The sequence below is a fragment of the Salvelinus fontinalis genome, chromosome 22, assembly GCF_029448725.1.
Source record: "Salvelinus fontinalis isolate EN_2023a chromosome 22, ASM2944872v1, whole genome shotgun sequence".
NCBI classification, from domain to species: Eukaryota; Metazoa; Chordata; class Actinopteri; order Salmoniformes; family Salmonidae; genus Salvelinus; species Salvelinus fontinalis.
The window spans coordinates 33,883,267-33,906,159 of NC_074686.1; the positions used below are offsets into that span (position 1 = coordinate 33,883,267).

Genomic DNA, 22,893 nt, shown 5'->3' on the forward strand with positions numbered 1-22,893 from the left:
CCAATACAATTTGATTTGAGTTGATTTGTCTCTCCCTCCATCCATCCGTCTGCCTGTCTGTTTCTGTGGGTTTACTGTGGCATATCTTAAACAGAGTACCCTCTCCTCCCGTTGTGACTTCCTACTCCTTCTCAGTGCTCAGAACTCAACAAGCAAGGACACGTTCATGGTGCACACTATATCAGTGTTCCTCAACCCTGCTCCTGATGAGCCACAGAATTGCAGGGTTTTGTTCCACCTCAGCACCTGTTTCGGCTTATCAAGCCGTTAATTGAAGATCTGTTGATTATTTGAATTAGGTGTGATGGCACTAAGCTGAGACTAAACATGGCAAAGCAAGGCTATGTCAAGAAAAGGTACTAGCTGTCAAATCCTTGCTACCTCGGTTCTTTACTTCCTCAATAATTCCTCTCAAAGGGATCTTGGATCAACTCTTCCAATGCACTTTGAGAGGTAATTGAGGAAACAGTACGATTTTTCAGACACAGCCCAGCACTGAGTATCACTGTAATCAGCTCTCCAGTAATGTCTCAACAACCACCAGCTTTATAACAATAGTTGTAAGGGAAATTAAAGCAGGAGACTACATACCCACACACCTAGGCAGAGGTGCACTCCACATGCGCCTCCCCCCTCCCAGGCAGATGATCTCTGGCACCCCCTCCAGTCGGTAGCCCATGTTGCAAGAGAACGTCAGGGTGTCCCCGATGCTGAAGCTGTATCCGTTCCTCCGGCCGAACTGTGGCATCCCCGGGTCCTCACAAGGCTCCAAGTTGTACTCTGAAGAAGCAGGAAGTTGTGGCAAGTCAAACTTTTCCGATCATGTACACTCAATGATGGTTCGTTTGAATGCAGTCCATACTCCAAGTTGTATTCATAGGGCTCTGGTCAAAAGTAATGCACTATAAAGGGAATAGTGTGCCATTTGGGAATCAGACTACCTGTGAAGTAGATCCACATCCACACGTCATGGGATTGTTTGACTGCACTGTCAAGACATGTGAAGAAGGTAATGACATAATGTCAAGTGATACTCTCGATAAGTAGTGTACCTGTCATCTGTCAATCACATTCAAATCGATGGAGTTTGTTTGAGTGCAGTGCATACTCAAAATAATACAATTCTAAAGAGAGGAATAATATAGATGTTTGTTATTCATTGATTAGTGACTTTACGGCTTTTGAAGTCTGCCTAAAAGTGATTGTAGCTGCGTTCTAAATGTATGCAATGCCAATGCATTATTCATCAACGCTATGGCTTCGGATCAAAACTTTCTCATGTCTAGAATTACATGTCAGCATTCCTGTGATGATGCCACCAAACACACACACACACACACACACACACACACACACACACACACACACACACACACACACACACACACACACACACACACACACACACACACACACACACACCCACACACACCCACACACACCCACACACACACACACACACCCACACACACACACACACACACACACACACACACACACACACACACACACACACACACACACACACACACACACACACACACACACACACACACACACACACACACAATGAATATAAACACACTCACAACGAATATAAACACACACACACACACACACACACACACACACACACACACACACACACACACACACACACACACACACACACACACACACACACACACACACACACACACACACACACACTCACAATGAATATAAACACACTCACAATGAATATAAACACACACACACTGTTAAATGCCGTCAACAAACCCTGTCAACATCTATCTTTGTTATGTCTCAGAAGGGGTGACATCCTGAAGGACAATTAAGGATTTATAAAGGTACAATGTGTTTCTATATGACCCCAAAATACTTCAGGGATGACTAACTGAAAGGTATTGAAGATGTGCGTCTCTGGGATGAGGCAGGACTAGTTCTAGGGGATGTCAGAATGCTGGGCAGAGCACTGGAGGCATGTGAAGCTAGGCGGAAAAAAGCTCTCAGTCCACTAGGAGACTTTAATAAGCAGAAACAGCAAAGCGACTGCCCCATCAATCTCTATCTCTCCCTGTCTCTATTTCTTTCTCCCTCTCTCTCTCTCTTTTTCCCTCTATCTCAAACACACATCTGTCTCTTACCCAAGGTCTTGGAGGATCAACTACCTCGCCTTTCCACCAAGGTGCATGAATTGACCAGCAACACTGAAGTACAGAGGAGATTCAGCAACACACACACACACACACACACACACACACACACACACACACACACACACACACACACACACACACACACACACACACACACACACACACACACACACACACACACACACACACACACACACACACACACACACGCGCGCGCACCCTACACACACTCACACACGCACCCCACACACACGCACACACACACCCTACACACACACTCACACACGCACCCCACACACACGCACACACACACAACCCTACACACACACTCACACACGCACCCCACACACACACACACACACACACACACACACACACACACACGCACACACGCACACACACACACCCTACACACACACACACACACACATACACTCCTCCTACTCACCAGAGAAGGTAATATTGAATCCCTCGTAGGATATAGAAAAGTCAGATATAAATCGCAGTTGGGCCTTGAAGTTCCCGTAGAGCCCTGCATTGGTGTGGGAGGGCAGCTCATTACCCGTGAGGCGCGCCAAGGGCTGGACGAAGCTTCCATTCTCTGTGATGAGCAGGTAGTCATGGTGATCTTCCAGGTGGAAGGTGTTGAAGGTGAATTGGACTCCTATTGGGACAAACAAAGGTGTTCAGCCAATAATAAGCCAGGTCTGGAGTAGAACAGCCAATAATAAGCCAGGTCTGGAGTAGAACAGCCAATACTATGGTTCAAGCTACCTGTCAGCCTCCCCTGATTAAATTATCAATTTCAATGAAACGGCGGCTTAATCTGAGAGGAGAAAAGCCAAGTGGAGATAGAGAGTGGACTTAATCTCATTACATTCAAAGTTGAGGTCAGTTCATATAAAATCAGGGCTCTGGGTTTTCTTTTCTTAAAGGAGTGGGATGATAGAGAGACTGCATTTCAATTCGCAGTGATTATTCAGAGAAATATAATGGTCGTCCATATTGAATATCTTTGCAGACATGGGAAATTAAAATTCCAAAGAATTTTCATTCTCAACCCAGAGCCTTGTATTATAATGATATTTCAGAGAGATGGGCTGGGAAGAGGACCTATAGTGAATCAGTATTCATGTCCTACAATGCCTTTCACCAAGCTGCTGATAAAGTGAATAGGAGTCAATTTTTCAGCTTATTAATTCATATATAATTCTACAGTATCAACATTTGTACGTATTGTTTGCCTGTCATTTATATATGTTATATATCTGCAGACAGAATAGCTGTTTATGTCAAAAAGAGTTATGATGGGTCACATTCCATAAAAAATACTTCAGGTTTGTAGTACCATAAGAACATTGTGTGATTATAGGCAGAATAGAATTTGAGTGTTAGCTACCTAGGAACATTCAATATATATTCTCAAACTTGATTTAGAAGTCACCACCTATGTTGTTGGCTAATTCCAGACATAGATGGCTCTGTCTTGACTGGACAGCTTGGGGGCCAATCTAGACCAATAGGGAAGGGAGCTAAGCTAACCAAGGCTTACCTTTGTCAATCTAGACCAATAGGGAAGGGAGCTCAGGGAGGACGCTAAGCTAACCCAGTCTTACCTTTGCCAATCTAGACCAATAGGGAAGGGAGCTAAGCTAACCAAGGCTTACCTTTGCCAATCTAGACCAATAGGGAAGGGAGCTAAGCTAACCAAGGCTTACCTTTGCCAATCTAGACCAATAGGGAAGGGAGCTCAGGGAGGACGCTAAGCTAACCCAGGCTTACCTTTGCCAATCTAGACCAATAGGGAAGGGAGCTCAGGGAGGACGCTAAGCTAACCCAGGCTTACCTTTGCCGTGGCTGACCTCCACAGTCCAGGTACAGTTGAGTGAGCTGGGATACATCTCAGGATATCCAGGGGACAGGATGGTGCCGCCGGGCCCTCGCACGTCCCCTCCACACAACGCTGGGGAACAAAGAGGGTGAAACACTTTATTGTCCATGTTTTTGCAGAGAACAGAAATATGCCAGTGTTTCTATGTCAAACAGTTTTGTTATATTTCAGTCTTCTGTGATGTATACGAAAGTGTAATATATTTCAACTTTATTTCTGACATGTTCTTTTTTTCAATCCCATAACCGTGTGTGACGTGTATACTTCTGTTTTAAAGTGGATTTGTTTAAGACGACCAAGAAACACTCTGTGTGACCCTGATTTAGCCCACTGCAGTAAAAGGTTAACTCAACCCTCTGAGTCACACAAACAACCCGAGCGGGTGGATGCACAGCGTCAGCGATGCAGGAACTCTTGGAGCAGATTGAGGGGTTAAGTGCCTTGCTTAAGGGGGCTACGGCAGCCATGTTAAATCATGGACAAACAGTAACCCTCAGTGTAAAGCAAAGTCAGTTTGGCACATTTTATCTGATGTGATGTTGTTCTGTAACTCTTGAGGGAGATTGAGGAAGTGAAACCTCTCTTCTCTTCCTCCTCTCAACCTCCTCTCTTCCTTCTCAGCATGCACTAGTACTTATCTGTCCCAGACAGATGCAGTTCTGTATCAATAATGAATGGAGCAACTTAATAGGCTTTGTATTAAGCACTTAATACAAAGCCTTATCGTACAGGGAAATGTGGACAACTACATTGATCTTATTCTGTTCCTTACTCCTCTCTCTCGCTATCTCACTCTCTGTCTCTCTTTCCCCTTCCCTCTCTCCCTCTCTCCCCCTCTCTCTCCCCTCCCTCTCTCTCACTCTCTATATCTCTCACTCTCTCCTCACTCTCTGAGCAAGAAATGAACTAAACAGGATGTTTCATTTTGACATGCTGTGGCCTCAATTTCTATATTGAAGAACCCAGAATATCAACATTTCAGCACATCAGGACCCTCATTTGTATGCCCTGGCATGGAGACCACATTCCCCCCATTATTCCACTTAGGTCAGATTCCCCAACCCTCCACCCCCCTCCCTCTTACCCCCAATGCATACATAAAAGCCTTCAGAGTCATAACAGGAGGCAGGTGAGGTGAGATGACAAGCTATAGCGCAGGTAAAAGATGCTCCCGGATCCCTAATCTGGTGAGGAGATCAGTTCCTATCAGGCCAAGCAGCCATCACAGCAAATTGCCTCTGTGATTCACCGGCACATACAGCCTAATGGCCTGGCATTGAATTGCATTGTCTCAGTTTAGCTTACTCCCTGGACAAGAAAATAGATCTCTGAAATCTAAACACGGAGAGACGAACGAGCTAAAAGGTTTTGTCAGTCCCAGAGTCGCTGGGCTGATTCTCTTTCACCAGGCAGCCAATTTACATGAACTGTCATTGACTCAAGTATTGAACAACCACTCTTGTAGGCAAAACTTCTCAGCACAAAAACACAATTCAATCGTTCATTGGTTTTGTCAATAGGCAGTTTGGCGCTATCTTTGGCATCATATCATATGAGAGAATATTTAAACTAACCGAGGCCTGTTGAAAGTGATTGCTCAAGATTTGATAACTCAAGATTTGATAGCTCAAGATTTGATAAGATTTGAAAGATCAAGATTTGAAAGCTCAAGATGTCCTGGAGAGCTACCCTCCTGTAGGTTTAAACCAACCCTGTTCCTGGAGATCAACCGTTCCTGTAGTTTTTCACTCCAACCCTGTTCCTGGAGAGCTACCCTCCTGTAGGTTTTAACTCCAACCCTGTTCCTGGAGAGCTACCCTCCTGTAGGTTTTAACTCCAACCCTGTTCCTGGAGAGCTACCCTACTGTAGGTTTTCACACCAACCCTGTTCCTGGAGAGCTACCCTCCTGTAGGTTTTAACTCCGACCCTGTTCCTGGAGAGCTACCCTCCTGTAGGTTTTAACTCCAACCCTGTTCCTGGAGAGCTACCCTCCTGTAGGTTTTAACTCCAACCCTGTTCCTGGAGAGCTACCCTCCTGTAGGTTTTAACTCCAACCCTGTTCCTGGAGAGCTACCCTCCTGTAGGTTTTAACTCCAACCCTGTTCCTGGAGATTTACCCTCCTGTAGGTTTTAACTCCAACCCTGTTCCTGGAGATTTACCCTCCTGTAGGTTTTAACTCCAACCCTGTTCCTGGAGAGCTACCCTCCTGTAGGTTTTCACACCAACCTTGTTCCTGGAGAGCTACCCTCCTGTAGATTTTCAATCCAACCCTGTTCCTGGAGAGCTACCCTCCTGTAGATTTTCAATCCAACCCCAGCTGTAACTAACCTGATTCAGCTTATCAACCAGCTAATTATTAGAATCAGGTGCGCTAGATTACCTACAGGATGGTAGCTCTCCAGGAACAGAGAACTAACCTGGTGGTCTGATATGTACTATGGAGAGCCCAGATCTAGACTAGAGAACTAACCTGGTGGTCTGATATGTACTATGGAGAGCCCAGATCTAGACTAGAGAACTAACCTGGTGGTCAGATATGTACCATGGAGAGCCCTGATCTAGACTAGATCACTAACCTGGTGGTCAGATATGTACCATGGAGAGCCCAGATCTAGACTAGAGAACTAACCTGGTGGTCAGATATGTACCATGGAGAGCCCTGATCTAGACTAGAGAACTAACCTGGTGGTCAGATATGTACTATGGAGAGCCCAGATCTAGACTAGAGAACTAACCTGGTGGTCAGATATGTACTATGGAGAGCCCTGATCTAGACTAGAGAACTAACCTGGTGGTCAGATATGTACTACACAAACTTCTTTAGCCCACTTCTTATGTGTTCAGCACCACAATGACCACGACATGTGAGTAACGTACAAACACATCTGGTAAACAGTCTAATAGGATTCTGCTACAACCTTGGTCACCATGGCAACTGTCCATACCATGAAAAATAAACAGAGACCTGCACACTGTCGAATGCTTCCGCAGTTCATGACTTAGCCTAATGTACCCTGCACCTGAAAGTCACTGGATGTGCATACCGGAACTCGTTTTGGAAATGATTTGAACTGGTTTGAACTGGTTCGTACCATCACAGGTGGGCAGAGGGTGGCTCCACCAGTGGTTCTTCTCACAGACCAGAGGTTCCTCGTGGCTTAGCCTGTATCCAGGGTCACAGCCGAACGACACAGTCGAACCGATGGTGAAGTCTTGACCGTAACGCAACCCGTTGACCGGGAAGCCCGGGTCCTGGCAGGAGTAGGTGTCCACGGTCACGCCTGAAGATTAAAATGTTTTGGGGTCAACAACATCACACGTCTCATACAGGGAATATGAAGCTTTAACAATTTGAAATCAGAGTTAGAGCTAAAGAATGGGCAGGGCTAGGAGTTTGTTCTGAACACATGATCTGACCAGGAACACCTTTGTCACTATACTAGACTAGTATTATGGTAGATGATCTGACCAGGAACACCTGAGTCACTATACTAGACTAGTACTATGGTAGATGATCTGACCAGGAACACCTGAGTCACTATACTAGACTAGTACTATGGTAGATGATCTGACCAGGAACACCTGAGTCACTATACTAGACTAGTATTATGGTAGATGATCTGACCAGGAACACCTGAGTCACTATACTAGACTAGTACTATGGTAGATGATCTGACCAGGAACACCTGAGTCACTATACTAGACTAGTATTATGGTAGATGATCTGACCAGGAACACCTGGGTCACTATACTAGACTAGTACTATGGTAGATGATCTGATCAGGAACACCTGAGTCACTATACTAGACTAGTACTATGGTAGATGATCTGACCAGGAACACCTGAGTCACTATACTAGACTAGTATTATGGTAGATGATCTGACCAGGAACACCTGGGTCACTATACTAGACTAGTACTATGGTAGATGATCTGACCAGGAACACCTGAGTCACTATACTAGACTAGTATTATGGTAGATGATCTGACCAGGAACACCTGGGTCACTATACTAGACTAGTACTATGGTAGATGATCTGACCAGGAACACCTGGGTCACTACAATAGACTTACTCTCATAGATGATCTTAAATCCACTGTTGGAGCGACTGTTGTCGGTGGTGAAGAGCATGTACAGGTGGTTAGTACTGCTGAACAGGAACTGGGGCACCTGGGTACCATTGAACGAGCCAACCAGAGGAGAGAGCAGGTTGGGTCCATCGTGGATCTCCAGGAAGTCATAGCCCAGCTCTGTCTGAAACCTGGACCAATGACAGAGGAGGAATTGTGAAATAAACACATTTTATTTACTTGTGATAATACATAGTCAGTGCCACAGTTGCATAAACTTCGATTAAGTCTACTACTGCACTAAAAAGCACTTTCAAAGGAGACTTTATAAATATACAATAAATAAGCAATAAGATTCCATTATGGTTGCATTCATTGATGCAGAAATCCCTTCTCTGTACTCAACAGTTTGGGAATGCTAATAGAATAAAATAGAATACATTGAACTTTAATGATATAATGGACAAGTACTTGTCAAAGGTGATCTTGATGGAGCGTCCTGGCTCGGTCTCGATGATCCACTCACAGCTGAGGGAGCCCTTGTAGTATCCAGGCCACCCTGGGGACAGGATCACCCCACTGGGAGAGGAGAAGTGGCCTCCGCAGGGGGCTACGGAGTGGAGGGGGGAGAGAGAGTTTTAAATAACTCAAAATGCCCTGCTAGATGATCTAATCTGGCAAACAGTCTCATACAGCGTCCTGTACTCCTCCTCCTTATGAGTGATGTCACCACAGCATCAGGGATACAAGGAGCAGGGTGAATGACTGACAGGAAGTCAGATTGAAGGTGACTGCTTGGCCTACAGTACCCTTGTTTCCTATCCCCGATCCCCATGTGTCCCTAAGCCTTCCCTAGTATCCTCCACAAACAGGTGAGTGTCATCTAGAATCCTCCACAAACAGGTGAGTGTCCTCTAGTATCCTCCACAAATAGGTGAGTGTCCTCTATTTTCCTACAACACACAGGTGAGTGTCCTCTAGTTTCCTACAACACACAGGTGAGTGTCCTCTAGTTTCCTACATCACACAGGTGAGTGTCCTCTAGTTTCCTCCAACACACAGGTGAGTGTCCTCTAGTATCCTACAACACACAGGTGAGTGTCCTCTAGTTTCCTACACAAACAGGTGAGTGTCCTCTAGTTTCCTACAACACACAGGTGAGTGTCCTCTAGTTTCCTACAACACACAGGTGAGTGTCCTCTAGTTTCCTACAACACACAGTGAGTGTCCTCTAGTTTCCTACAACACACAGGTGAGTGTCCTCTAGTTTCCTACAACACACAGGTGAGTGTCCTCTAGTTTCCTACAACACACAGGTGAGTGTCCTCTAGTTTCCTACAACACACAGGTGAGTGTCCTCTAGTTTCCCACAACACACAGTGAATGTCCTCTAGTTTCCTACAACACACAGTGAGTGTCCTCTAGTTTCCTACAACACACAGGTGAGTGTCCTCTAGTTTCCTACAACACACAGGTGAGTGTCCTCTAGTTTCCTACAACACACAGGTGAGTGTCCTCTAGTTTCCTCCACAAACAGGTGAGTGTCCTCTAGTATCCTCCACAAACAGGTGAGTGTCCTCTAGTATCCTCCACAAACAGGTGAGTGTCCTCTAGTTTCCTACAACACACAGGTGAGTGTCCTCTAGTATCCTACAACACACATGTGAGTATCCTCTATTATCCTACAACCCACAGGTGAGTATCCTCTAGTATCCTCCAACACACAGGTGAGTTTCCTCTAGTATCCTACAACACACAGGTGAGTGTCCTCTAGTATCCTACAACACACAGGTGAATATCCTCTAGTATCCTCCAACACACAGGTGAGTATCCTCTAGTATCCTCCAACACACAGGTGAGTTTCCTCTAGTATCCTATAACACACAGGTGAGTTTCCTCTAGTATCCTCCAACACACAGGTGAGTTTCCTCTAGTATCCTACAACACACAGGTGAATATCCTCTAGTATCCTCCAACACACAGGTGAGTTTCCTCTAGTATCCTCCAACACACAGGTGAGTGTCCTCTAGTATCCTACAACACACAGGTGAATATCCTCTAGTATCCTCCAACACACAGGTGAGTATCCTCTAGTAGCCTACAACACACAGGTGAGTATCCTCTAGTATCCTCCAACACACAGGTGAGTTTCCTCTAGTATCCTACAACACACAGGTGAGTGTCCTCTAGTATCCTACAACACACAGGTGAGTTTCCTCTAGTATCCTCCAACACACAGGTGAGTTTCCTCTAGTATCCTCCAACACACAGGTGAGTTTCCTCTAGTATCCTACAACACACAGGTGAGTATCCTCTAGTATCCTACAACACACAGGTGAGTGTCCTCTAGTTTCCTACAACACACATGTGAGTATCCTCTATTATCCTACAACACACAGGTGAGTATCCTCTAGTATCTTCCAACACACAGGTGAGTATCCTCTAGTATCCTCTAACACACAGGTGAGTATCCTCTAGTAGCCTCCAACACACAGGTGAGTATCATCTAGTATCCTCCAACACACAGGTGAGTATCCTCTAGTATCCTCCAACACACAGTATCCAATCCACCTACACTCACTTAGACTTTTGTCTGTGTCAGGAACAGGGTAATTACCCTAAAATACATGCATTTACGGACGTGCACATGTACACGCAGGCACAAACACACGTACACATAAACATGCACTCACACACGCATGCTCACACACCTACACACACCCACACAAACACACCCAGTCTCTCCTCCACCCAGGAAGAGCAGGATAATTACCTTCACATTTAGGGATGGGTCCGCTCCACATCACCTTGCCGTTGTCCAGCTCACAGGTGATGGTCTGGGCCCCCTGGGTCTTGATGAAGCCGTCCTCACAGATCACTGAGATGGAGCTGCCCAGCTGGAAGTTGTCCCCGAAGCGCCTCGCATTTATCGGGATGCCCGGGTCGGGACACTCGTTGTGGCCGAACGCTGAAAAAACAAATGTTTTGATTTCTTTTTGCCACATGTAACCTTGCTGCAAACTGATTTGCTTCCTTGTCTGTCCCTGTCGCCTTACTGGGCTCAAACCAGTGATCTTCTGATCGTACACCCATGTAGCTGCTAGCTTGAAAACCTACAAACCAGTGATCTGCTGATCGTACACCCATGTAACTGCTAGCTTGAAAACCTACAAACCAGTTGTGCCACGGAAATCTGATTAAATGGTCATCTGATTCATCTGATCATCTGATTAAATGGCGCCATTGGTGACATTTCAAGCTGTAGGGTGAGTTTATCCAGTACAATCTATCCCTAATTTTTGTATTTGAGATGCCTGAGCGGTTGGGGCGGGGCTAGTTATGGTCTGAGTTGGTTGCTCAAATCTAGAGTAGTATTGTAAAGACAAACAGAAGCTAACACTTCACTTCTAGTGACACCAGCATAGATTGAGCATAGACCTTGTAACAAAGGGGATGTTGAAAGGGCTGTAGCGTTCAGCATTAAGAGACTCAAGACGATAGTCGAGGGCACTTCATGACATGAAAACAACCACTTTCCCCTTCTTAAGGGTGTTTATTATTTCCCTTGTAGTGCTAGTGACCTCAAGGCTATTTTTTCAGAACTTTATGAAGCGTAGAGGGGATTTAATCCCTGGACGAAGATGTCTTCCAACTAAATTGGCCAGAAACTCTTGTTACCATAGCCTCGCAGGTCAAGTCAGACTGACTGACTGATGGATGTCTTGGGACAGAAAGCCCCCCAGTCGAACATAACATCAGTGCAACATTGCTCAATCATGTCACTGACAGTTCCTTACTAAAATAACATGGAGTCTGGTTGTCAATCAGAAAGGCCAGCTCCTACAATTGTTCCTAATGACTTGGGTCTTATTTGCACTTAGGATTTCATGGCCTCTTTTTCCCCCCACATTCTTTTGACAGAAGTGATGGATTGGCGTGACATTTTGCGTCTCCTTCAGAAAGCAACAGTTACGAGGCCATTTTGAAAAGGATAACCATAACCGTGAGGGCAAAGTTGATTGGGTGGAAATTGATTAAGCCCTTACGTGATAACTAAAAACAATTGACACAGATATGAGATAGGTCAGGGTAGGACAAATATCAAAAGGATTCAATCAGGACAAAACATACAGGACTATAGTCATTACTGTAAAGTCACCACAAGGTGCCACAAAACGAAAGATATGGCCACAGCTAACATTACCAAGGGCCAAACTCAATTGCACTTGGTTTATGGCAGAGTAACCATGGAAATAGCACAACATGGGTTCAACTGAACTGAGCCCTAATCAACTAACATGGTCAAATCAAACGAAGGACAGCACAGAACGCAACATCAAGGTGAAACCTACTGCTGTAGGTGATGTTGAACCCTCGTCCGGCCATGGAGTGGTCGGCCTGGAACTCCAGCCTCAGTATGTTAGTGTTACTGTCGAGGTGGGAGGGGGACTCGGCCCCCGAGAAGCGTCCCAGGATGGTGGCGTCCAGCAGCTCTCCGTCCTTCACGGTGAGGAAGTCGTAAGGCGCCTCCAGGTCAAAGTCGTTGAAGGCCAGGTGGATGCGGCTGCCGGGTTCCGATAGGATCAGCCACACGCAGTTCATGTTGTTGCTGTAGCCTTCTGGGTAGTCGGGTGATAATACCGTGCCCATTGGCGCTGTGAAGTTGGACAGGCATGGGACTGTGGAGGAGAGTGATGGGGGCGAAGAGAAAATAATGTTGTGAACGCACTTCAAAATGCCTGGAACTGAATGTAGCAGAAATTGATGAAACATCTGTTAATATGGTATCAACATCATAATCTACAGGGATCTGGTTTCACTGGTTTTGATTACAGAAATGCAGTGATGAGACACTGAAAAACTGTAGATTGATATGGGAGATAAGACACTACCCTCTACCAAGACACTACCCTCTACCAAGACACTAACCTCTACCAAGACACTACCCTCTACCAAGACACTACCCTCTACCAAGACACTACCCTCTACCAAGACACTACCCTCTACCAAGACACTACCCTCCACCAAGACACTACCCTCTACCAAGACACTAACCTCTACCAAGACACTACCCTCTACCAAGACACTAACCTCTACCAAGACACTAACATCTACCAAGACACCTCACTCTACCAAGACACTACCATCTACCAAGACACTACCATCTACCAAGACACTACCATCTACCAAGACACTACCATCTACCAAGACACCTCCCTCTACCAAGACACTAACATCTACCAAGACACCTCCCTCTACCAAGACACTAACCTCTACCAAGACACTACCCTCTACCAAGACACCTCCCTCTACCAAGACACTAACATCTACCAAGACACTACCCTCTACCAAGACACTAACCTCTACCAAGATACTAACCTCTACCAAGACACTACCCTCTACCAAGACACTACCCTCTACCAAGACACCTCCCTCTACCAAGACACTAACCTCTACCAAGACAGTAACCTCTACCAAGACACTACCATCTACCAAGACACTACCCTCTACCAAGACACTACCCTCTACCAAGACACTACCCTCTACCAAGACACTAACCTCTACCAAGACACTAACCTCTACCAAGACACTACCATCTACCAAGACACTACCCTCTACCAAGACACTAACATCTACCAAGACACTACCCTCTACCAAGACACTAACATCTACCAAGACACTACCATCTACCAAGACACTAACATCTACCAAGACACTACCATCTACCAAGACACTACCCTCTACCAAGACACTACCCTCTACCAAGACACTACCCTCTACCAAGACACTACCCTCTACCAAGACACTACCCTCTACCAAGACACTACCCTCTACCAAGACACTACCATCTACTAACGACTTGATCAGTGTAGTGTTGGCTGACTACACAGTTGTCTTTGCTATCTTTGATTTGTATTTGTTCGATCTTAGCTAGCTACTTAGCTGGCTACATAGCCGTCTTTGTATCGGTGATAATTGTGTAGTTATCTAGGTTCGCTGAGGTTCGCTAGCCAGGTATTCTCGCCCTAACGTAACGTAGTCAACCCTGCTAGCTAGCCAGCTAGCCACCGATTAGCAGCACTGTAGAAACGATTACATTACAACGGAACGACTTGACTTGTGTAGTGTTAGCTAGCTACATAGTTTTCTTTGCTATCTTTCTATCTAAGATAATTGTGTAGCTTTGAGTAATTATCGGTTAGCTAGCCAGCTATTTTTCGCCTCCCGCGCTGCCGTCCTCCTACCTAGCCAACACTGCTAGCTAGCCAACTTCTACCGAATAGCAGCACTGTAGAAACTTACATTACAATAGGAACGACTTGATTAGCGTAGTGTTAGCTAGTTGTCTTTCCTGTCCTTGTATCCATGATAATTGTGTAGTTTAGAGAAATTTAGTGAAATTGTCGAGGTTACCTAGCCAGCTTCACTTTCAACAACGTAGCCACTGCTAGCCAGGCTACTTCACCAGCCAGCAGTATTATATCATTTTAGTCAATAAGATCTTGTATTTTATTCTTATTTTTTGCAACGTAAGCTTAACTTTCTGAACATTCGAGACGTGTAGCCCACTTGTCATTCTAATCTCCTTTGCATTAGCGTAGCCTCTTCTGTAGCCTGTCAACCATGTGTCTGTCTATCCCTGTTCTCTCCTCTCTGCACAGACCATACAAACGCTTCGCACCGCGTGGCCGCGCCCACCCTAACCTGGTGGTCCCAGCCCGCACGACCCACGTGGAGTTCCAGGTCTCCGGTAGCCTCTGGAACTGCCGATCTGCGGCCAACAAGGCAGAGCTCATCTCAGCCTATGCGTCCCTCCAGTCCCTCGACTTCCTGGCACTGACGGAAACATGGCTCACCACAGATAACACTGCTACTCCTACTGCTCTCTCTTCGTCTGCCCACGTGTTCTCGCACACCCCGAGACCTTCTGGTCAGCGGGGTGGTGGCACCGGGATCCTCATCTCTCCCAAGTGGTCATTCTCTCTTTCTCCCCTTACCCATCTGTCTATCGCCTCCTTTGAATTCCATGCTGTCACAGTTACCAGCCCTTTCAAGCTTAACATCCTTATCATTTATCGCCCTCCAGGTTCCCTTGGAGAGTTCATCAATGAGCTTGATGCCTTGATAAGCTCCTTTCCTGAGGACGGCTCACCTCTCACAGTTCTGGGTGACTTTAACCTCCCCATGTCTACCTTTGACTCATTCCTCTCTGCCTCCTTCTTTCCACTCCTCTCCTCTTTTGACCTCACCCTCTCACCTTCCCCCCCTACTCACAAGGCAGGCAATACGCTTGACCTCATCTTTACTAGATGCTGTTCTTCCACTAACCTCATTGCAACTCCCCTCCAAGTCTCCGACCACTACCTTGTATCCTTCTCCCTCTCGCTCTCATCCAACACTTCCCACACTGCCCCTACTCGGATGGTATCGCGCCGTCCCAACCTCCGCTCTCTCTCCCCCGCTACTCTCTCCTCTTCCATCCTATCATCTCTTCCCTCTGCCCAAACCTTCTCCAACCTATCTCCTGATTCTGCCTCCTCAACCCTCCTCTCCTCCCTTTCTGCATCCTTTGACTCTCTATGTCCCCTATCCTCCAGGCCGGCTCGGTCCTCCCCTCCCGCTCCGTGGCTCGACGACTCATTGCGAGCTCACAGAACAGGGCTCCGGGCAGCCGAGCGGAAATGGAGGAAAACTCGCCTCCCTGCGGACCTGGCATCCTTTCACTCCCTCCTCTCTACATTTTCCTCTTCTGTCTCTGCTGCTAAAGCCACTTTCTACCACTCTAAATTCCAAGCATCTGCCTCTAACCCTAGGAAGCTCTTTGCCACCTTCTCCTCCCTCCTGAATCCTCCTCCCCCTCCCCCCCCCCTCCTCCCTCTCTGCAGACGACTTCGTCAACCATTTTGAAAAGAAGGTCGACGACATCCGATCCTCGTTCGCTAAGTCAAACGACACCGCTGGTTCTGCTCACACTGCCCAACCCTGTGCTTTGACCTCTTTCTCCCCTCTCTCTCCAGATGAAATCTCGCGTCTTGTGACGGCCGGCCGCCCAACAACCTGCCCGCTTGACCCTATCCCCTCCTCTCTTCTCCAGACCATTTCCGGAGACCTTCTACCTTACCTCACCTCGCTCATCAACTCATCCTTGACCGCTGGCTACGTCCCTTCCGTCTTCAAGAGAGCGAGAGTTGCACCCCTTCTGAAAAAACCTACACTCGATCCCTCCGATGTCAACAACTACAGACCAGTATCCCTTCTTTCTTTTCTCTCCAAAACTCTTGAACGTGCCGTCCTTGGCCAGCTCTCCTGCTATCTCTCTCAGAATGACCTTCTTGATCCAAATCAGTCAGGTTTCAAGACTAGTCACTCAACTGAGACTGCTCTTCTCTGTATCACGGAGGCGCTCCGCACTGCTAAAGCTAACTCTCTCTCCTCTGCTCTCATCCTTCTAGACCTATCGGCTGCCTTCGATACTGTGAACCATCAGATCCTCCTCTCCACCCTCTCCGAGTTGGGCATCTCCGGCACGGCCCACGCTTGGATTGCGTCCTACCTGACAGGTCGCTCCTACCAGGTGGCGTGGCGAGAATCTGTCTCCTCACCACGCGCTCTCACCACTGGTGTCCCCCAGGGCTCTGTTCTAGGCCCTCTCCTATTCTCGCTATACACCAAGTCACTTGGCTCTGTCATAACCTCACATGGTCTCTCCTATCATTGCTATGCAGACGACACACAATTAATCTTCTCCTTTCCCCCTTCTGATGACCAGGTGGCGAATCGCATCTCTGCATGTCTGGCAGACATATCAGTGTGGATGACGGATCACCACCTCAAGCTGAACCTCGGCAAGACGGAGCTGCTCTTCCTCCCGGGGAAGGACTGTCCGTTCCATGATCTCGCCATCACGGTTGACAACTCCATTGTGTCCTCCTCCCAGAGCGCTAAGAACCTTGGCGTGATCCTGGACAACACCCTGTCGTTCTCCACCAACATCAAGGCGGTGGCCCGTTCCTGTAGGTTCATGCTCTACAACATCCGCAGAGTACGACCCTGCCTCACACAGGAAGCGGCGCAGGTCCTAATCCAGGCACTTGTCATCTCCCGTCTGGATTACTGCAACTCGCTGCTGGCTGGGCTCCCTGCCTGTGCCATTAAACCCCTACAACTCATCCAGAACGCCGCAGCCCGTCTGGTGTTCAACCTTCCCAAGTTCTCTCACGTCACCCCGCTCCTCCGCTCTCTCCACTGGCTTCCAGTTGAAGCTCGCATCCGCTACAAGACCATGGTGCTTGCCTACGGAGCTGTGAGGGGAACGGCACCTCAGTACCTTCAGGCTCTGATCAGGCCCTACACCCAAACAAGGGCACTGCGTTCATCCACCTCTGGCCTGCTCGCCTCCCTACCACTGAGGAAGTACAGTTCCCGCTCAGCCCAGTCAAAACTGTTCGCTGCTCTGGCCCCCCAATGGTGGAACAAACTCCCTCACGACGCCAGGACAGCGGAGTCAATCACCACCTTCCGGAGACACCTGAAACCCCACCTCTTCAAGGAATACCTAGGATAAAGCAATCCTTCTGCCCCCCCCCCCCCCCCCCCCCCTCCCTTAAAAGATCTGATGCACTATTGTAAAGTGGCTGTTCCACTGGATGTCATAAGGTGAATGCACCAATTTGTAAGTCGCTCTGGATAAGAGCGTCTGCTAAATGACTTAAATGTACCAAGACACTACCCTCTACCAAGACACTACCCTCTACCAAGACACTACCATCTACCAAGACACTACCCTCTACCAAGACACTAACCTCTACCAAGACACTACCCTCTACCAAGACACTACCCTCTATCAAGACACTACCATCTACCAAGACACTACCCTCTACCAAGACACTAACCTCTACCAAGACACTACCCTCTACCAAGACACCTCCCTCTACCAAGACACTACCCTCTACCAAGACACCTCCCTCTACCAAGACACTACCATCTACCAAGACACTACCCTCTACCAAGACACCTCACTCTACCAAGACACTACCCTCTACCAAGACAATACCCTCTACCAAGACACTACCCTCTACCAAGACACTACCCTCTACCAAGACACCTCCCTCTACCAAGACACTACCATCTACCAAGACACTACCCTCTACCAAGACACTACCCTCTACCAAGACGCTACCCTCTACCAAGACACTAACCTCTACCAAGACACTAACCTCTACCAAGACACTACCATCTACCAAGACACTAACCTCTACCAAGACACTAACCTATACCAAGACACTACCCTCTACCAAGACACTACCATCTACCAAGACACTACCATCTACCAAGACACTAACCTCTACCAAGACACTACCCTCTACCAAGACACTACCCTCTACCAAGACACTAACCTCTACCAAGACACTAACCTCTACCAAGACACTACCATCTACCAAGACACTACCATCTACCAAGACACTACCCTCTACCAAGACACTACCCTCTACCAAGACACTAACCTCTACCAAGACACTAACCTCTACCAAGACACTACCCTCTACCAAGACACTACCCTCTACCAAGACACTACCCTCTACCAAGACACTACCCTCTACCAAGACACTACCCTCTACCAAGACACTACCCTCTACCAAGACACTACCCTCCACCAAGACACTACCCTCTACCAAGACACTACCCTCTACCAAGACACTACCCTCTACCAAGACACTACCCTCTACCAAGACACTACCCTCTACCAAGACACTACCCTATACCAAGACACATCACTCTACCAAGACACTACCCTCTACCAAGACACTACCCTCTACCAAGACACTACCCTCTACCAAGACACTACCATCTACCAAGACACTACCCTCTACCAAGACACTACCCTCTACCAAGACACTACCCTCTACCAAGACACTACCATCTACCAAGACACTACCATCTACCAAGACACTACCATCTACCAAGACACTACCATCTACCAAGACACTACCCTCTACCAAGACACTACCCTCTACCAAGACACTACCCTCTACCAAGACACTACCCTCTACCAAGACACTAACCTCTACCAAGACACTACCATCTACCAAGACACTACCCTCTACCAAGACACTAACCTCTACCAAGACACTAACCTCTACCAAGACACTACCCTCTACCAAGACACTACCATCTACCAAGACACTACCCTCTACCAAGACACTACCATCTACCAAGACACTACCATCTACCAAGACACTAACCTCTACCAAGACACTAACCTCTACCAAGACACTACCATCTACCAAGACACTACCATCTACCAAGACACTACCATCTACCAAGACACTACCATCTACCAAGACACTACCATCTACCAAGACACTAACCTCTACCAAGACACTAACCTCTACCAAGACACTACCATCTACCAAGACACTACCCTCTACCAAGACACTACCCTCTACCAAGACACTACACTCTACCAAGACACTACCATCTACCAAGACACTAACATCTACCAAGACACTACCATCTACCAAGACACTACCATCTACCAAGACACTACCCTCTACCAAGACACTACCCTCTACCAAGACACTACCCTCTACCAAGACACTACCCTCTACCAAGACACTAACCTCTACCAAGACACTACCCTCTACCAAGACACTAACCTCTACCAAGACACTACCCTCTACCAAGACACTACCATCTACCAAGACACTACCCTCTACCAAGACACTACCCTCTACCAAGACACTACCCTCTACCAAGACACTAACCTCTACCAAGACACTAACCTCTACCAAGACACTACCATCTACCAAGACACTACCCTCTACCAAGACACTAACATCTACCAAGACACTACCCTCTACCAAGACACTAACATCTACCAAGACACTACCATCTACCAAGACACTAACATCTACCAAGACACTACCATCTACCAAGACACTACCCTCTACCAAGACACTACCCTCTACCAAGACACTACCATCTACCAAGACACTAACCTCTACCAAGACACTAACCTCTACCAAGACACTACCATCTACCAAGACACTACCCTCTACCAAGACACTACCCTCTACCAAGACACTACCATCTACCAAGACACTACCATCTACCAAGACACTACCATCTACCAAGACACTACCATCTACCAAGACACTACCATCTACCAAGACACTAACCTCTACCAAGACACTAACCTCTACCAAGACACTACCATCTACCAAGACACTACCCTCTACCAAGACACTACCCTCTACCAAGACACTACACTCTACCAAGACACTACCATCTACCAAGACACTAACATCTACCAAGACACTACCATCTACCAAGACACTACCATCTACCAAGACACTACCCTCTACCAAGACACTACCCTCTACCAAGACACTACCCTCTACCAAGACACTACCCTCTACCAAGACACTACCCTCTACCAAGACACCTCCCTCTACCAAGACACTAACCTCTACCAAGACAGTAACCTCTACCAAGACACTACCATCTACCAAGACACTACCCTCTACCAAGACACTACCCTCTACCAAGACACTACCCTCTACCAAGACACTAACCTCTACCAAGACACTAACCTCTACCAAGACACTACCATCTACCAAGACACTACCCTCTACCAAGACACTAACATCTACCAAGACACTACCCTCTACCAAGACACTAACATCTACCAAGACACTACCATCTACCAAGACACTAACATCTACCAAGACACTACCATCTACCAAGACACTACCCTCTACCAAGACACTACCCTCTACCAAGACACTACCCTCTACCAAGACACTACCCTCTACCAAGACACTACCCTCTACCAAGACACTACCCTCTACCAAGACACTACCATCTACCAAGACACTACCCTCTACCAAGACACTACCCTCTACCAAGACACTACCATCTACCAAGACACTACCCTCTACCAAGACACTAACCTCTACCAAGACACTACCCTCTACCAAGACACTACCCTCTATCAAGACACTACCATCTACCAAGACACTACCCTCTACCAAGACACTAACCTCTACCAAGACACTAACATCTACCAAGACACTACCATCTACCAAGACACTACCCTCTACCAAGACACTACCCTCTACCAAGACACTACCCTCTACCAAGACACTACCCTCTACCAAGACACTACCCTCTACCAAGACACTACCCTCTACCAAGACACTACCATCTACCAAGACACTACCCTCTACCAAGACACTACCCTCTACCAAGACACTACCATCTACCAAGACACTACCCTCTACCAAGACACTAACCTCTACCAAGACACTACCCTCTACCAAGACACTACCCTCTATCAAGACACTACCATCTACCAAGACACTACCCTCTACCAAGACACTAACCTCTACCAAGACACTACCCTCTACCAAGACACCTCCCTCTACCAAGACACTACCCTCTACCAAGACACCTCCCTCTACCAAGACACTACCATCTACCAAGACACTACCCTCTACCAAGACACCTCACTCTACCAAGACACTACCCTCTACCAAGACAATACCCTCTACCAAGACACTACCCTCTACCAAGACACTACCCTCTACCAAGACACCTCCCTCTACCAAGACACTACCATCTACCAAGACACTACCCTCTACCAAGACACTACCCTCTACCAAGACACTACCCTCTACCAAGACACTAACCTCTACCAAGACACTAACCTCTACCAAGACACTACCATCTACCAAGACACTAACCTCTACCAAGACACTAACCTATACCAAGACACTACCCTCTACCAAGACACTACCATCTACCAAGACACTACCATCTACCAAGACACTAACCTCTACCAAGACACTACCCTCTACCAAGACACTACCCTCTACCAAGACACTAACCTCTACCAAGACACTAACCTCTACCAAGACACTACCATCTACCAAGACACTACCATCTACCAAGACACTACCCTCTACCAAGACACTACCCTCTACCAAGACACTAACCTCTACCAAGACACTAACCTCTACCAAGACACTAACCTCTACCAAGACACTACCCTCTACCAAGACACTACCCTCTACCAAGACACTACCCTCTACCAAGACACTACCCTCTACCAAGACACTACCCTCTACCAAGACACTACCCTCTACCAAGACACTACCCTCCACCAAGACACTACCCTCTACCAAGACACTACCCTCTACCAAGACACTACCCTCTACCAAGACACTACCCTCTACCAAGACACTACCCTCTACCAAGACACTACCCTATACCAAGACACATCACTCTACCAAGACACTACCCTCTACCAAGACACTACCCTCTACCAAGACACTACCCTCTACCAAGACACTACCATCTACCAAGACACTACCCTCTACCAAGACACTACCCTCTACCAAGACACTACCCTCTACCAAGACACTACCATCTACCAAGACACTACCATCTACCAAGACACTACCATCTACCAAGACACTACCATCTACCAAGACACTACCCTCTACCAAGACACTACCCTCTACCAAGACACTACCCTCTACCAAGACACTACCCTCTACCAAGACACTAACCTCTACCAAGACACTACCATCTACCAAGACACTACCCTCTACCAAGACACTAACCTCTACCAAGACACTAACCTCTACCAAGACACTACCCTCTACCAAGACACTACCATCTACCAAGACACTACCCTCTACCAAGACACTACCATCTACCAAGACACTACCATCTACCAAGACACTAACCTCTACCAAGACACTAAC

At 47.1% G+C, this 22,893-nt stretch overlaps 1 protein-coding gene across 5 annotated transcripts in view; it reads right to left on the reverse strand.

Moving 5' to 3' along the window:
• Positions 1-22,893, reverse strand: part of LOC129820230 (CUB and sushi domain-containing protein 3-like) — an 805,004-nt gene that overhangs the window by 316,066 nt on the left and 466,045 nt on the right. For all 5 annotated transcript variants that reach the window (XM_055877256.1, XM_055877257.1, XM_055877255.1 and 2 more), the window contains 8 exons: positions 12,475-12,801; positions 10,896-11,090; positions 8,594-8,732; positions 8,126-8,313; positions 7,145-7,333; positions 4,006-4,122; positions 2,608-2,823; positions 592-780 (listed from right to left, as the gene is read on the reverse strand). In XM_055877256.1, coding sequence (XP_055733231.1) covers positions 592-780; positions 2,608-2,823; positions 4,006-4,122; positions 7,145-7,333; positions 8,126-8,313; positions 8,594-8,732; positions 10,896-11,090; positions 12,475-12,801 — 1,560 coding nt within the window. The remainder of the gene's footprint in view (positions 1-591; positions 781-2,607; positions 2,824-4,005; positions 4,123-7,144; positions 7,334-8,125; positions 8,314-8,593; positions 8,733-10,895; positions 11,091-12,474; positions 12,802-22,893) is intronic.